The 17,186-nt window shown below is 45.4% G+C and overlaps 1 protein-coding gene and 1 long non-coding RNA gene across 2 annotated transcripts; one reads left to right on the forward strand and one right to left on the reverse strand.

Annotated features, from left to right (window-relative positions):
• Positions 1 to 3,211: 3,211 nt before the first annotated feature.
• On the reverse strand, positions 3,212 to 4,357 carry LOC136351940 (uncharacterized). Its single transcript, XR_010735262.1, has 2 exons — positions 4,105 to 4,357; positions 3,212 to 3,697 (listed from the first exon to the last, which is right to left on the reverse strand). It is a non-coding gene; the product is annotated as an uncharacterized lncRNA (long non-coding RNA).
• Positions 4,358 to 12,689: 8,332 nt separating this feature from the next.
• LOC4347176 (trimethyltridecatetraene synthase) lies at positions 12,690 to 15,243 on the forward strand. The gene is made up of 2 exons (XM_015756939.3): positions 12,690 to 13,677; positions 14,405 to 15,243. The coding sequence occupies exons 1-2, from the start codon at positions 12,766 to 12,768 to the stop codon at positions 15,035 to 15,037; spliced, it is 1,545 nt and encodes a 514-aa protein (XP_015612425.1). The 5' UTR covers positions 12,690 to 12,765; the 3' UTR covers positions 15,038 to 15,243.
• Positions 15,244 to 17,186: the final 1,943 nt, after the last annotated feature.

Here is a 17,186-nt window from a genome sequence, read left to right on the forward strand (position 1 = left end):
ACGACACCGGCCGGAACGGATGGCGGACGACAGCGGCGAGCGGCGGAGCGAACCACGGCGATACAGGCGAAAGCGAGCACACCGGGTGGTTGCACGAGACGAGGGGAGACGAGCCAACGGCTCGGATTCGCCGGAGGGAGCTTGACGGCGGCGAATCGCGGCGGCGGCAACCGGCGGCGGGAGAAGGGGGAAACGGCGACGAGGTCACGAGAGGCCAATTCCCGGTGGTGAGAGCATCTACGCGGCTACGGGAATCCGTTGCTAGCGTCGGATTGGGCGGAGCTACGCCGAGCGAGGCCGGTGACGAGCGGGTGCTACGGAGCTCGGGCGGCGACGGCGGCGAGTACACGGCGAGCGACGGCAACGGTCGGGGCGGCGCCGGCTAGCTACGGGGAGGCTACTCGTGCTACTACCCGAGTCTAAGGGGAGGAGATGGAACGAGGAGGGAGAACGGGGAGATGCACTACCGTGAGGGCGGGCGCAACGACGAGAGGCCGACGGCGCGGGAGTAATCTCTCCGGCCTCGGGCCGGGGAAGAGGAAGGAGAGGGCGCGCCTGGAGTCCCCTTCCGCGTCCTTGCTCGTGCCGGCTCCTCCGACACGCGCAACGACGAACGGCGACGGCGAACAGAGCACGGGAGGCGGTGGCAATGTCGTGGAGGCGAAGAGGGGGAGGGCGCCCGGGGCTTTAAGGGCGGCAATGTCGGTTTGGAACCGACTTGGGCGGTCAAGGCGCGAGCTGGCGCTCGGCGCTCGCGTCCAAACGGCGACAGGGCAGAGGGAGGATGACGCCGGCGGGAGAAAAAAGGGGAAAAGGAGGGAGAGAAAGGGGGCTCGCCCCTTTCTTCTTTGGGAAAAGGAGGAGGGGAGCGGGGGCGTCGCGGCAGAGGGAGGAGGGCTCTGCCTCCGTCCCTTGGCGGCTTGCGCGCGGAGTGGCGGGGGCCGGGCTATGACGTCGGCGATGACGGCGGGGTGGTTTGGAGCGGCGCGACGACACGGGCGGCAGGCGCGGGCAGGCGCGGCAGAGGCTGACGGCGGCGGCGACCAGGCGGTCGGCCACCACGGCACGCGCGCGCGGGAAGCAACGGGCGACGCGGTGGTTCGAGCGGCGCGGCTCGGGCACGCGCGCTGGCTCGCGGGGCCGAGCGGCTGCGCGGCTGCAGGCGCGGCAGGGCAGCGGGGCCGGGCGGCGACCACGCGGCTCTCGCGCACGCGCGGGCAGAGCGAGGGAGGGGCGCTCGGCGCGGCGCTCGCGCACGCGCGCGCGGCGCGCGGGCAGAGCGGAAGAGGGAGGGGGAGAGAGAGAGAGCGCCCGGGAGGGAGGAGGAGATGGGCCGAGAGAGATTCGGCCCATCGAACCCGGGGGAGGCAAAATAGACTTTTGCGGAGGAATTTGATTTGGAAGGATTTGGATTCGGAATTGATCTCGACGATAGATCGAGGATTTGAGATCTTGAGATGGCACGGACGCTAGACAACAAGCAAAGAAACAAATTTCGCAATTAGGGTTTTTAAGAGATAATTTTCCCGCTAGGCGCCACGACGGAACGGGCGCTACAGTCTTCCTCCAGCCGCCGCCCGTTCCTCTCCCGGCCGAAGAAACTAGCGCCGCCGTCATGTCGATACCCCTCCACAAGCGTTTTCTCCTCCAATTGAATGCGAAAATCGGTTTTCCTCTTCCCCCTCTTTATCTTCCCTATGTTTTCCCCTTCAATAGAGCTCTTAATCGCCGTTTATGCCGCCCGTTTCTCATCCGCCATTGATGGCCGAAGCCCCACCCTCTTCGGCGTCGTTCTTCTTTGCCGGCGCCGTTCCTCCTCCCTGCATGATCCGAACCGGAGCTGAATGAGCGGGCCGTAGCGCTTGGAGAGCTCGTGGATGGAGCGGTGTGGCAGCGCGCCAATGAGGTTGAGGTTGCCGATGATCGGCCATGGCTTTGGCCCTAGCGGGAGCCTATACACGCGTCGGCCATGGCAGAGAATGGTGGCGAGGAAGAAGACGACTGCTGTGAGCACAATGACCAGTAATGAGGGCCATGGGGGTAGCTCCATTATTGTTGCCGGTAATGCTGGTTCTAAGTGATCTTGCTAAAGTCGCTTAATTAACATGATCGAGCTACACGTTGGATGCAAATTAAAGAGAGCTGGCCATTTGTGATTTGTGAACATAAAATGTCGAGCTGGCATTGATGTAGTGAACAACTCGGTTAAAAAAACTAAACATGTGTAATTTTTAGATGAGAAAATATACTCACCGTCGTTTTTGTCCGTTGCTTCGTGGTACTAGGCCAGTCATATCACAATGACTAAGATGATATCTATAGTATTAAATAAACTGTCACCTCAAATGAAAGATGATGTACCAAGTGAATAAATAAGTAAAGAAAAGAAAACCAGATGTTACATGAGACATACACAACATCGAAAACATCATGTGAGATAAAGTAGCATTAAATTTAAGTATGAAAAAGTGATGTTTACCTTGAAAGAGTAGTGTATACTTCCTCCGTTTCACAATGTAAGTCATTCTAGCATTTTCCACATTCATATTAATGTTAATGAATCTACATAGATATATATGTCCAGATTCATTCACATCAATATGAATACGGGAAATGCTAGAATGACTTAAATTGTGAAACGGAGAAAGCACTATTTTCTTGATAATGTGAAGTTTATATAAACTATATTTAGTGTCCTGTTGGTACTCCTTACATGATAGCTTGGAGGTTTGATCGGCGATCATGGAGATGCTCGTGCTCGTGCTGTATGGTCGCAATCAAGTAGCTTGCACGTGTTGGGTTATTTTAGTCGGTGTATAGTAAGCAGTACTGTTGCTACTTCGCAAATAGGTTACCGACAATGTAATTTAGGAAATATATACTCCCTCCACTACCTTTTTAAATAAGATGTATGCCATCCTAGGTTTTTAAACATAAGATGTTGTTAAGTTTTATCAAATGACGTTTAATCATTTATCCTATTAAAAAGTTAATGCAAATATGCAAAAAAATACGAGTCTAGTCTCTTTAATGATAAAATAAATCAATAGTTTTTTAATCAGACGAATGATCAAATGTAAATTCCAAAATTCAATAACTAGTGTTGTCAGTGTTAAAATAAGGCATACATCCTATAGTTGGTTTCGTAATATATAGGAGTATCACATACTTAATGATATACCAGAAGGTATAATTAATTAATAAAATACAGTAAATCTGGAAAGAAATTATTTTCTTGGGATAGAAAGTGTGAGAGTCCTATTAAAAAAAAGGCCTCCTTGGTCCATCTCCAATCAAGTTTTTCGAGTGCTACTTGGAGAAAAGGTGTTCATCGCTATAAATACAAACCCCCGTGAAGGTGAAGACATCAAATTACAAGCCACAGCCAAAGCCGCATCGAGAGACCATCTGAAGGAAGTTGAAGCCTAGTGACCGATAAGATTGTGCCGAGCGGTGCTTGGTGGATTCTAGTCTGTAGATCAGATTAGCCACTTTGCTCCTTCATTGTAATCCGTGTGATACGTTTCCTCAGATATATACTTATAAACTGAAGTAGGGTTGTTATTTATCTTGAAGCCCCAAATCAGTATAAACCCTTGTTCCTTGTCTGCTAGATACGATCTCGCATACACCTTAGTTCCAACGTTCCCCAAACTCTACAAATACCTTAGGCACGCATAGTCCGTCGAAAAGCGTCCTACATTAAAATAGAGGTAGTATTTTGATTTTAGAAAGTTAAACTAAGCATTTTCAAATAATAATATACAATTGCACTAAGCATATAAAATATATACCATTTGGTTCAAACTTTCAAGTACTTTCACTCTATTTATAACTATTATAATTACTCATGTTTCATATTTCTTTTAACTAACTCATGTTTCATATTGTAAAGTGTTTTAATTTTTCCTAAGCAGCATTTCTAACACAAAACAATATACTATGATAATATATTCAGCGGTGGAATTAATGAAACTAATTTAGTGTTTTACATGTTGCTATGTTTTTCTAATAAACTTTGTCAAACATAAACAAAATTGACTTAATTATTACAAATCTAAAATACCTTATGATATGTAACAATAGTTGGAGGGATTGATATACCTGGTTTTGCTGTTGAGGATACGAAGTAGATTTTGACTTATATTATAGGGACCTAAATTCAACTTTTCCTCCAGAACACGTGGAGCGGAGTGGACGGGTCGATCTCCTCCTCAGCCTGCTCCGGTCGCTCGCCGCCGTCGTTCTACTCGCCCACCGATGCCGCTTCGCTCTGCTGGCCACGTGCTCGCCCGCCGCCGCGCCGCTCCGCTCTGCCGGCCGCCGCGCACTTGCCCGTCTGCTCTGGCCGCTCGTCGCTCCCCCTCCGTGGCATGCCGACAAAGAGAATAACAAAAAGAGAAGAGAAAAAAAATTAAAAAGAAGAAAATGGTGGAAAGAAGGGATGCAGACCACATATGATTTTTTTACTTACATGTGGGCCCAGATTGCTGATAAGGATGCCACATCAGTGAAACCACCCATATATACTGCCATGGGACCTTGATTGCACGGTTTTGAACATTCGAGGGTGAAGATTTCTGGTATTAGGAATTACCAAAATTCTAGAAGAACGCCCGTGACATGCTTGCTGCTCGGCCCAAACTAACGAGAAGGCAAAGTCCACACACGAGGCCTGCATGCGAACGGAGTACGCGAGCCTAGGTTTCCCGTGGATTCAGCCCCCGCGGCACGGCACGCACCTGTTCCGCGGGACCGCACGCTCTAGCATTCTGTAGCAAATAGGGATGAAACTGGTTCGGATAATTTTCGTCCGTCCGGACCAATTTTCAGATTCGGAAAAATTCGGTCGGAACTATCCGGAACTTCTCGAATTCGGAAACGAATTCGGATTTTTTTCTCGGATACGAAAACGAATACAGTAAGGGTGATATCCGACGGAATCGGAAAACGGTCGGAAACTATCCGGAATTTTTATCGGATATCCGGTAGTTTACATGCTAGCAAAAGGGATATTTTTCAGCCAAAAAAAACCGAAACCCTAGTTGGCCGCGCCAGCTTCGCGCCGCCCACCCCCGGCCGGTGCCAGATCCGCGCCGCCCACCGCCAGTCTCCGCGCCGCCACGCGTGCACCGGCCGCCACCCACGCACGCGCCGGACTCCGCCGCCTCGCGCCGCAGCGGCCCTCCCCACCACCGACCGAGCCACTCCACATGCGCCGCCCCACGGTGCCGCCGCCAGCACTCCGGCCAAAAGGCGGAGGGACTGGCCAGATCCGGCGGCGGCGCCGCCGGATCCCCCTGCCGCTGCCACCCACCGACGCCGTCGACGCCCACCGAAGCCGTCGCGGCAGTCGAGCCCGCTGCCTTCGCCCGTCGCCGCCCGCCGCTCAAGCCCACTGCGCGAGCCTGCCCGCCGCTGCCGCCCGCCACGCGTTGCGCCGCTCTCGGCCAGCCGCCGGTCGCCGCCTGCCCCGCCCCGTGCCGCTGTGGATGAGGGAAGTGAGAGGGAGATAGAGTAGAAAGTGTGAGTCTGTGAGAGAGAGGAGAGGAAGAGTCAAGAGTAGATAAGGTTGGGAAAAAATGGTGGATTTTTTTCAATGTAAAAATCGATTTCTTTTTTATATGTGGCTCTTTAAAACGAATTTTAAGGAACTAAATCAACTCAAATGAAAAAGTTGTCAAAAACAAAATTGTATAACTTATTGAGATCTACCATTTTTCTTTTGGTCATTTCTCCTTCCGAGTTTGATTCAACTATATAAAATTTGAATTTTAAAATATAAGAAATTCAAATAATTTTTCGGGTAGTTAATGATTTCAAATGAAAAAATTGTCAAAAACAAAGTTGTATAACACATCAACATATACAACTTTTGTTTTGGTCATTTTTCTATATGACTTTGTTTGAACCGGTTGAATTTGAATCTCAAAATATAACAACTTCAAACAACATTTTGCAATACTAAATGATTTTAACTGAAAAGTTATCAACAACAAAATAGTATAACTCATCAAGATCTATAACTTTTATTTTGATCGTTTCGTCATCCGACAAAGTGATAGTACCTTTGTTCACAAAATTTACATCTATCTCATCTGGTTCTATAAACTACAATAGAGATATGTAAACTTTGTGAACAATATTATTATCACTTTATCGGATGAAGAAATGACCAAAATAAAAGTTGTATGTCTTGATGAGATCTACAACTTTTATGTTCACAACTTTTTTAGCTGCAATTAATTACAGCTTCAAAATATTATTTGAAGTTTTAAAATTCAAATTTTTAATTGATAAAACAAAGTCACAAGAAAAAAATGGCCAAAATAATAGCAGTAAGAACACAATAACATGATAGGGCATGATTTTAGAAACATTTAGAAAGAAAATCATCCAATTTAGAGTTCATATGAGTGAGATAAACTAGTTTCAAATTCTCAAATTTTATTTTTGCATACGGCTTCTTAAGTCACCTTTATATGGAAAAATTGATTTTTCCATGTGGGTCCTTAAGTGGTCCACATACAAACAAATAAAAAATTCAATTCTGAAAAATAACCACTCAAATTTTTAAAAACTTTCAATTGAAATGTTCAACCCAAAATTTAAAATATTCAACCAATTTTCAAAAATTTCAATGTGCCTATGAAAATTTCAGTGAGGCACATTAATTATTTGTTTCATGATAACATAAATTTGTATGAAAAGTAAACACAACATTTTCTATCTCCCCCTTGCCCTTATAAATAGAGATAAAATTTGAAAATACTGATATTTTGTTGTTGAAAACTAATGGCTACATCTCTTCCTCGATTTAATAAGCTTATTTTGAGGGGTCTTAATATTTTGATAATTATTCGTTACCGTATTCGTTTCGATTCGTATTCGCTCTGTATCTGTATTCGATAATATTCGATTCCGTTTTCGTATCCGGGTTTCCGATTCCGATTTCGATTCCGAGAAAAAAAATATGAAAATGAATATGATAGAGCTTGTTTCCGACCGTATTCGATCCGTTTTCATCCCTAGTAGCAAACACAGCCACCAGGTGCCCTACGCCCGTCCACAGATAGAGAGAGCAACATTTTCCGACCCAAGGCAAGCACACAAAATGACTCGGGCAACCACCCGCACCAACTAACCACAGGTCCCCCCCACACGACGCGCACCTGCAAAATCGCGTGTTGCGTTGCCACCCAACGATGAGCGACGACAACGATATGAGTGACTACTGACTACTACTACTGACTAGTCGTCGGTCAAGGTCGGTCAAAAAATTGATATGACAAAAACCTCTCGAGAGAAACTGTGGGCGGCTGGACGCTTCAACAAAGTTCTCTTCCATATGAGGCTCTATGAGCTTGCGTCTTCTCCGAAGAGAAGACTGGTTAGCGTGTCTCTCGGGCGCTTAGCGACGGATCTAGAAAATTGATTCACTGGTGTTATAATATGTCTATCGGTGTCATAGCATGCTAATTATACTTATATTAGTGTGTTATAATATATGGATAAGCAGTTTAACTGTAGGTTTTGCCGAAAGTCATCGGTGTCGTCTGACACCGATGCTAACACTGTAGATCCGTCCCTGCGTGCGCTAACAGCCTAACACCATGTTAATTATATGCTTATGACTGAGCATTGGAGTTGGTATCCAGAGTTTGATAATGCAATTGCAAATCGGCTATAGCCCATCAACAGTTTCACTGGACGCCTGGTTGGTTTGTGGACGAAAAGCGATAAAATTCGAATAAATTTTGACAAAGTTTTAATTTTTACTTTTTTTAAACTCGATCGATTTATTGAGATTCCAATGTGGACCAGCTCTGATAACCACGATAGTCGAGTGGTTATTGATGTATTTTTTAACTTTATTGATAGCACCGTTATGATCGTATGACTTTGCCTTTTTTTTTTATTGTTAAAAAGAAAATTAAATCCTAGCTCTTACAATCGCATGTTAATGCATTTTAAGTAGGATTAGTAAGATCGTGGATTTATTGTTAGCTCATATATCTTTTTTATGATAAATAAAGTTTTATTGATTTTAAATAATTACATTAAAAGGTGATCCAACTAATTAAAATCACTTTCGGTTATCGGTCTTTGCATAGCTAGAATGAACACCCGAAGCTATAACCTTCGTTGGACACACCACCTTTATAAGGATAACGTCACACCACCTTTACAAGGATAACATCGTGAGAAGATCAATAGGCACACATCTAAAATATACTGGGTCCAAGATGACCAGTGATAAAGACGTTGTGGCAAGGAGCATTCACATGCCGACAACAGATAGACCGTTGAGGAGAGATGATGAGCTCCACGGAGACAGCCATCGACCGCACTAATTCGGACCGAATGCGCGCCACGAGAGGAGGGGTTTGGACCGCCGTGCAATCGACGCTATAGCAGAAGCTGCCAAAACTAGCTCGATGGTGTCAAAACCATCCCAACCGCTCATCATCTTAGCTGATGCAACCAAAGCCATCCCGTCACTGAAACAATCGATAGCCACATTCCTTCACCGTCAAAGCCATCACAGTGAAGCCGTTGATGACACATCAGATCCGTTTGTCTAGGTGCCACCGCAGCTGCCCCCATCCCTGACTTTGGCCCTTCTACATCTAGATTCGCGCTGTTAATGTGCGTGGGAGGTAGTTGGTAGAGAAAGCAAAAAGGAAGGCACCCGACTAGCACAGATGAGAGGAGTGGACATGAAGAGTGGCTTGGTGGAATCACCTCCTGGTCCACCCAGTGTGCGAATTTGTGTTAAAGTCAGGGCCGTGCACATGGGCGTGCGGCCCGTGCGACCGTACAGAGCCTCCAAATTTTCAGGGCCTCAGAAAAATCAGTCCAACCGAAGAAGGCCCATGTATTCGTGTGAGGTGAGAGCGTCAGAACCCCGTTCGAGTCCGCGCATGTCTCCGCGCGGCGACTTCGCGTGCGTGGCGCTTCGTATTATCAACTCTGAGCCCTGAGGCCCCACGGCGTTTTGTATTCTCTTTTTTTTCGTATCTGTGACTTATTCAGTTCGTCTCGAGTCTCGACGTCTCGTCTCCTCCGAGCACCAGGCCGCCAGCCAACTCATCCAATTTTATATTTTCATTCAACCAGCGAATAGCAACTTAGCAAGCAACCAACAAGCAAGGCACTAGGCAGCAAGCTAGCAACAGCAACGAACATTCTCCGTTTTCAGTTTGACATTTTTTTATTATGCAAAACAAGAGTTAAAAAATATACTATTCTTGATATATCACATTTGCTTTACAATATATATATTATTTTAGCTATATTTGGTACTTGATTTATGCCTTACTTAGACCCTTGTATAGGGCCTCCAAATTTGACGGCACTGCCCTGGTTAAAGTGATTTTTTTAGATAATGGAACAAATTTCAGATTTTGTTTCAAGGAAACTACGGTCAATTATTACTGTATCCTTCCAATAAATAGCATAATCAACCTTTCTCAATAGAGAGCACAAAACATTCTCTCAACAAAAAGCATAAAACATGAAACAATGCACAAACTAATATATCTTTTCAAACATATGATGTACTATGTGTTTGAGATACGTGCGTGTGGCTTCCATATAATTTCTCTAACATATGATGTATGCATTCCAATTATGTAGTTAATTAATCCTGGTGGAGTCACCCGAATTCTAGAGTTTCTTTGGAAAAAAAAAAGGGACGCATCTCTATCGCCAGAGCAGCAGACACGTAAAAAAGAAACAAGTGGAATGTTTATTCCCAGAAGAGACTGTTGGTCTACTGCTGGTCAGTCAACCATTTCAAATAACAGTCAGTCCACGTCCACTGTTCCTCCACTATACTTTCTTACTTTCTTAGTGATGCCCGTGAAAACCCCCTCGCAATTTCAGTGGTAGACACAATTATGCAAGTCAATCAGGTCCACACGCCCCGACATATTAGTTCACACATCTAAATCCTACTAATTGATCAAGTGCCAATTTCATTGAGAAAATCCAATTTGCTGATCTTAATTATTATTCTATCTGAACATTTTGCCGAAGACTTCTTTTCTAAAGACCTGCCTTAGATTATGAATTTATGGCATCGAGCAGAAATTTCTTCTTGCAGCACCCGTTGCTGTGGACGACGCAAGTTGCTGACGGTCGAGCATGTGGGGGTTGCCTGTTCTTAGTTTAATCAAACTCGAGCAGGTCAAGTCAAGCCTGCCTCGAGTCTCAGTTTAGTTCAGACAACCTTCCGTGTCGTTTGCTGCTAATCGCGATGCATTTGCAGGGGAAGATACAGTAACGATCCATCTCGTTGCTCTGTAGTGCGGTGAAACAGGATGCCCTGCTTCTTTTCTTTCGTGGGGAAATTACTAAATGATTTAATGGATGACACACTAGCTACCTGTTACACTAACTAAAATGATCCCCGTTTGTTGTGACTTACGTTCATATGACAGTGAAATCATCTGAGCTCAGCTGTTGAGCATCACAGGCGACGTCCAAATTGTTAGCGCTTCGACTATAAACCTCTTTTTTTTTCTTTGTTTTGGTGGTGAACTTGAACAAAGATCTGGAGTGTGAGCGCGAGGGCAAGGGCACAGGCGAGGGTGACGGTGAGGGCGAATCTAGGATGCGGAGGTCGGGGCGTGCGCCTGGGAACGAGGGAGAAGCCACTCGCCCCACAACACGCCTGCCACCCCTTCTCCCAACCGCACGCGGCTTCGATATTGCCCAAGAACGCGTTGCTTCAGTTGGAAGCGTGGACTTTGTTTTGGTGGGCCCGGCTACAAACATGGCTTCGATTTCTCAGAAATTGTCGACGTATGCGGCTCAGGCTGAATGCTACGGCGTATCATTGTAAAGGTCCTGATAGTGCATACGCGGATAAGGGAAACAGATCACTGACTTTGTGCAATCTGCAGTTGTGCCACGGACATGTGGGTCTCACTTTGGTATGGCCTACATGTCAGTGGCACAACTATAAACTGCACAACGTTAGAGGAGTCTCATCCACAGATAAGGCATAGTGTGGCAGAACTCTGATTCATTCTGTCCACCCAGAGAAAATGGAGTGTGCTCCAAGATCTGTCAGCTTTCACGGCTCCATTTCCTTTGCCATACCGTGACACCGGTTGATGATTGGTGAGGCATGCCTATCTGTGTGGTCATAAGCGTCTGATCAACATCTTGTATTCCTGTTTCGCCCACTCTCTGTCTGCTCACTGATTAGAGATAGATAATACAGTATATGCAGGCAGAGCCAAAAAGATCTGTCACTGTCCATAGTACATATACTTGTGCCACTGCCAGCCACTGAAATGGAAATCCGAAACCTGATCAACCATTTATAGTTAGGGTGTGTTTAGTTCTCAAAAAAAAAAAATTTAGTGTCACATTGGATGTTTGACCGGATGTCGGAAAGGTTTTTCGGACACGAATAAAAACACTAATTTCGTAACTCGCTTGGAAACCGCGAGATGAATCTTTTGAGTTTAATTAAGCCGTCATTAGTATATGTGGGTTACTGTAACACTTATGGCTAATCATGGACTAATTAGATACAAAAGATTCGTCTCGCGATTTCCATACAACCTGTGCAATTAGTGTGTGTGTGTGTGTGTGTGTGTATATATATATATATATATATATATATATATATATATATATATATATATATATATATATATATATATATATATATATATATATATATATATATATATATATATATATATATATATATATATATATATATATATATATATATATATATATATATATATATATATATATATGCGCGCGCGCATGCGTCTAAAGATTTAATGTGATGTTTTTCGGAAAAAAAATTAGGAACTTCTTGCCACCCCGAAAACGGAGGGCATGTACTATGATTAGCGATAGGTCAGAGTCTAAAAAGGTGACGCCATATTTTGTAGAAAAAAATATATCGATTCCTAGATAATACGATATGCGTTAAGATTCGTGTAGTACATACAAAAACATCAAAGGAACCCAAGAGAGGAGCAGGATTGAACGCATGACCTGAGCATTACAAACCAAGACATTTACCATGCAAGCAACCACCACATTTTGTTTGACTTACATATAACTTACATATGTAAATACAAATTACAAATTACACAGACTTACATATTTTCCGCAAATTACAAATATGTAAGTTTATAAATTACATATGTAATTTTAGTGTAAATACAAATTACAAATTACACATATAAATTACATTGTTAATACACTAAAATTACATATGAAATTTATAAACTTCCAATATAAATATATGCTATTTTTTCTGTTGAAAAATATGACGGTATAAATATTCTGACTTTTTTGCACCTTCTGCACGTTCTTTTTTTTCCCCCAAAGAGGGATACCTGCAACTTCACATACGCAGCAGAGCGTTGTGCTTGTGCAGCCTAGCTGAGCAGCGGTGGTTCCGTGGCCTCGGTCTCTCTCCACGTTTTTCTCGGCAAAACGACAATTTGCACAAGTGGACGCCTTGGCCCATTTCGCGGCCAAGTTTTCTTTCCAGACATCGTGAGAATCGTCTTGGATCGATTTCCCCGTCCTTTCCCACCATATGACACCTCAACTTCCTCCACACGCTCGCGCGCTCTACTACCGCCATGGTGACACCTCCGAGCTCGTCGTCTTCTATAAGTAGCTAGCTCGAGCTCTGGTTGTCCACCACCGGCCAAGCAGCTCAGCCTATAACATAGTAACTGAATTGCAGCCAATCCACGTACTACCGACCGGTTACCGATGGAGCTGATGCTGCCGCCATGGGCGTCCTTCGTCGGCGTAGTGCTCGCCACCGTGCTGTTCCTGAAAGCGGTGCTCGGCCGTAGCCGCCGCGTGTACAACCTCCCGCCGGGGCCGAAGCCGTGGCCGGTCATCGGCAACCTCAACCTGGTGGGCACGCTCCCGCACCGCTCCATCCACAACCTCTCCAAGAAGTACGGTCCCCTGATGTACCTCAGGTTCGGGTCGTTCCCCGTCGTCGTCGGCTCGTCGGTGGAGATGGCCAAGTTCTTCCTCAAGACCCACGACGTGGTGTTCACCGACCGGCCCAAGACCGCCGCCGGCAAGCACACCACCTACAACTACAGCGACATCACGTGGTCGCCCTACGGCGCGTACTGGCGCCAGGCGCGCAAGATGTGCCTCACCGAGCTCTTCAGCGCCAAGCGGCTGGAGTCGTACGAGTACATCCGTGGCGAGGAGGTGCGCGCGCTGCTGCGCGACCTGCACGGCGCGGCCGGCGGCGTCGTGGTGCTCAAGGACTACCTGTCGACGGTGAGCCTGAACGTGATCACGCGCATGGTGCTGGGCAAGAAGTACCTGGACAAGGATGCGGGGGGGTCGGTGACGACGCCGGAGGAGTTCAAGTGGATGCTCGACGAGCTGTTCCTGCTCAACGGCGTGCTCAACATCGGCGACTCCATCCCGTGGCTCGACTGGCTGGACCTGCAGGGGTACATCAAGAGGATGAAGAAGCTCGGCAAGATGTTCGACCGGTTCCTGGAACACGTCGTGGACGAGCACAACGAGCGCCGCCGCCGCGAGGGGGAGAGCTTCGTGGCCAAGGACATGGTGGACGTGCTGCTGCAGTTCGCTGACAATCCCAACCTTGAGGTCAAGCTCAAGAGGGAAGGTGTCAAGGCATTCACTCAGGTGAGTCTTTCTGTCACTGCATTTCTGCCCCCAAAAAATGTTTTCAGATCAACTTCAAATATCTACACGCTTCAATAAACTGGAAAATCACATACTAATACTGTAATTAATAGGAACAATCTTGAATGGGTGCAGTCACAAACTCTCAGAATGATAGCTGCAGGCTGCAACTATGTACTCGTAGCATTCTTGTTAGTCAACTTCTGAAACTTGACCGTGACATAAATTATTTATTTCTTAGTAGGATATTGGGATACTACGTATGGTAGGGTTGTCATTTATCATAGCCAAACCACATTATTAATTACTAGTTTCAATCAGAAAACGGACTTACATAAAAGATCGGAGTTGCCCAAATGGACGTCACTATCCATTAGGGAAATGAATGTGCTTGCCACAGAGCTAGCCCACACAACTATGAACTGTCTGAATATCTTGTCTGCCCAAAGAGCTTGCAGATTCCGTTGCTGATAAGCATGGGACGTCAATCATTGCAAGCAGCACTGACCCCCTCCTGTGATCTAAACAGTGCAGAATAAGTTTATAACTGAACAAAAACAACATTAAAAAACAATTTTCAGACTGCAGATCAACACTCTTCATTATGTCTTAAATCTTATAACAATGCATCATATCACTGGAGTGTTACTTAGTCCATTGTTGATCACCATTACAACACCATCTAAGTAGCAACAATTCAGCAATTCACATCGATCGTTACGTGCAGGACCTCATCGCTGGCGGCACAGAGAGCTCGGCGGTGACCGTGGAGTGGGCGCTGTCGGAGCTCCTGAAGAAGCCGGAGGTGTTCGCCAAGGCCACCGAGGAGCTGGACCGCGTCGTGGGCCGCGGCCGCTGGGTCACGGAGAAGGACGTCCCGAGCCTCACCTACGTGGACGCCATCGTGAAGGAGACCATGCGGCTGCACCCGGTGGCGCCCATGCTGGTGCCCCGCCTGTCCCGCGAGGACACGTCCGTCGACGGCTACGACATCCCCGCCGGCACGCGGGTGCTCGTCAGCGTGTGGACCATCGGCCGCGACCCCAAGCTGTGGGACGCGCCGGAGGAGTTCATGCCGGAGAGGTTCATCGGCAACAAGATCGACGTGAAGGGGCAGGACTTCGAGCTGCTGCCGTTCGGGTCGGGCCGGCGGATGTGCCCCGGCTACAGCCTTGGGCTGAAGGTGATCCAGCTGAGCCTCGCCAATCTGCTGCACGGCTTCGCGTGGAGGCTGCCCGACGGCGTGACGAGGGAGCAGCTGAGCATGGAGGAGATCTTCGGCTTGTCGACGCCGCGCAAGTTCCCGCTTGAGGCTGTCGTCGAGCCCAAGCTGCCCGCTCACCTCTATGCTGCTGCCTGATGTGATATGCCTTTGATGATGTGCGTGTGTACGTTCTGTGTCTCTTGACTGTACTGTAGGCACTGCTCCTGTCGCGGTCCAACATTAAGCTTGCAGTGTATTGCTAGCGTTGTTACTTATTATGCATCCTGTGCTGCCTTTGTAGAGCTGAATGTAATAGGGCAAGTGTGAGTCAATAATATGCTTGATAATAAGGTGTTATGCGATATTGGAGTGTCGTGCACAAAATAGATTCATCATACTGGCAGTAGATATTCCCTATGAAAAAAAACCACTGTCGCAGATATGTAGGAAGTAGGATAAGTCCATATTGCCCACCTCAACTAGTTATTTTTTACGAGCTGGCTCGGCTCGTTTGAGCTCGTTATCTTAACGAGCCTGTTAACGATCCAGAAGCTTAGCTCGGCTTGGCTAGTCTCATAAGTTGACTTATTAAGCTAGTTAGTTAGGCTTGTTAACGTATTTATTCTACCTTCATAATTTCACATTTACCATTTTATCATATATAAACATGAAAATAAACACTAACTAATAAATAATTCACTAAATATAAATAGTTCGGTTGTATTTAAATGACTGAATACTAGTTAAAATCACGAAGTACATGAAGATATGTTGATTTCTTGTATTAACGAGCTAAACGAGCAGTTCGCGAGCTTCATGAGCTAAAAGTCTACTTTGGCTCGACTTATTAAGACTACAAATTCGACTCAATCCGAGCCAAGCTCGCTACGAGCTTTAAGTTTTTTGTCCACCCCAAGTCCAAACTCCAAACACACCCTTTAACTTTAACTTTAATATTGTATAAAGAAACATTCTCAACTCTTAAAACCATTTAAAGAATTTATTCTCATAAAAGTCCTCAATTACTCCCACCGTCATAAACAACCAATCAAAAAGCTCAAATTTCTACTAGAAATGTAGCTATATTTTTTAACAGAGGATAAATTATGTTTATTTTGCCTAGCATGGCCTTTTGAATGCATATGTTACTATAAAATCCAAGAAATAAGTGATTGCACTCAAGCTTGATTTTGAGAAGGCATTTTGGTAAAACTGAATAGAGTGTAATCCTAGAGATTCTGATATGTAAAGGGATTGGCAACTGTGGATTGATTGGGTAGAAAAAAAAATCTAAAAATCTACAACTTTTTCCATTTTATTGAATGGAGTGCCCCAGGGAAAAAAATCTCAATCCAGAAGGGGAGTGAGACAAGGAGTCTCATTCAACTCTCCTTTTTTAACTAGCAACAGACCTCCTACAATCTATTCACAATAAAGCTATGACCTATGAACAGAGGGACCTTGCAATCTTCACTGACAATTTCAACTTGTACGTGTCTTGACTTACTAGTAATACAATATGCGGATGACACGCTCCTAGTAATATATGTATGCTCTAGACAATTGTTTTGACTCAAAGCTTTTTACATACATTTTGTGGACTCGACTAGTCTAAGAATAAACTTCAACAAATCATTCATGGTGCCAATTAATGTGTCAGAAGAAAAGATGAAGATTCCCACAAATACTCTGCAATGACGCAACGATCCTTTCCTTTCAGTTACCTTGGATTACCTTTAAGTCTCACCAAACCACTCATACATGATTTCTTCCCAATAGTATAGAGAATTAAAAGAAGGCTCGTCTCCTGTTCCATTTATCTTTCTTATGGAAATAGGCTCGATCTGGTTAACTATGTGCTTTCTGCTAACTTTCTACATGTGCCAACTGAAACTTCCAGTTAAGAGTTGTGGAGCAAATTGATAAAAACAGAAGACATCGTCTATGGAGAGGGTTAGACATGGGAAGCAAATTAAACACTCCTCTTGTTTGGAATAAAGTTTGCATGTCACTGTATTCTTAAAAATGTTTATATTTTGAGATGTATGGGGTACTCTACATGGTGCACGGCTGTATGCCTACCTACTGTTGCTTACTCATTGATAGCATTGTTGCAGTTTCTTATAGCTTCTCTGTCTCAAAAGAAAATGACTACCTCAACAGGTCATACAAAAAGTACACCATTTATCAATGCAATTTGTTCTATTGTAAAATAGATACCAATTGATCAGAGGTACATATCCTATATGTACAAACTTCTCGTGCACGCTCCATGCACACCAACAAGCAAATGGCACGAAAATTT

Source organism: Oryza sativa, chromosome 9, assembly GCF_034140825.1.
Source record: "Oryza sativa Japonica Group chromosome 9, ASM3414082v1".
NCBI classification, from domain to species: Eukaryota; Viridiplantae; Streptophyta; class Magnoliopsida; order Poales; family Poaceae; genus Oryza; species Oryza sativa.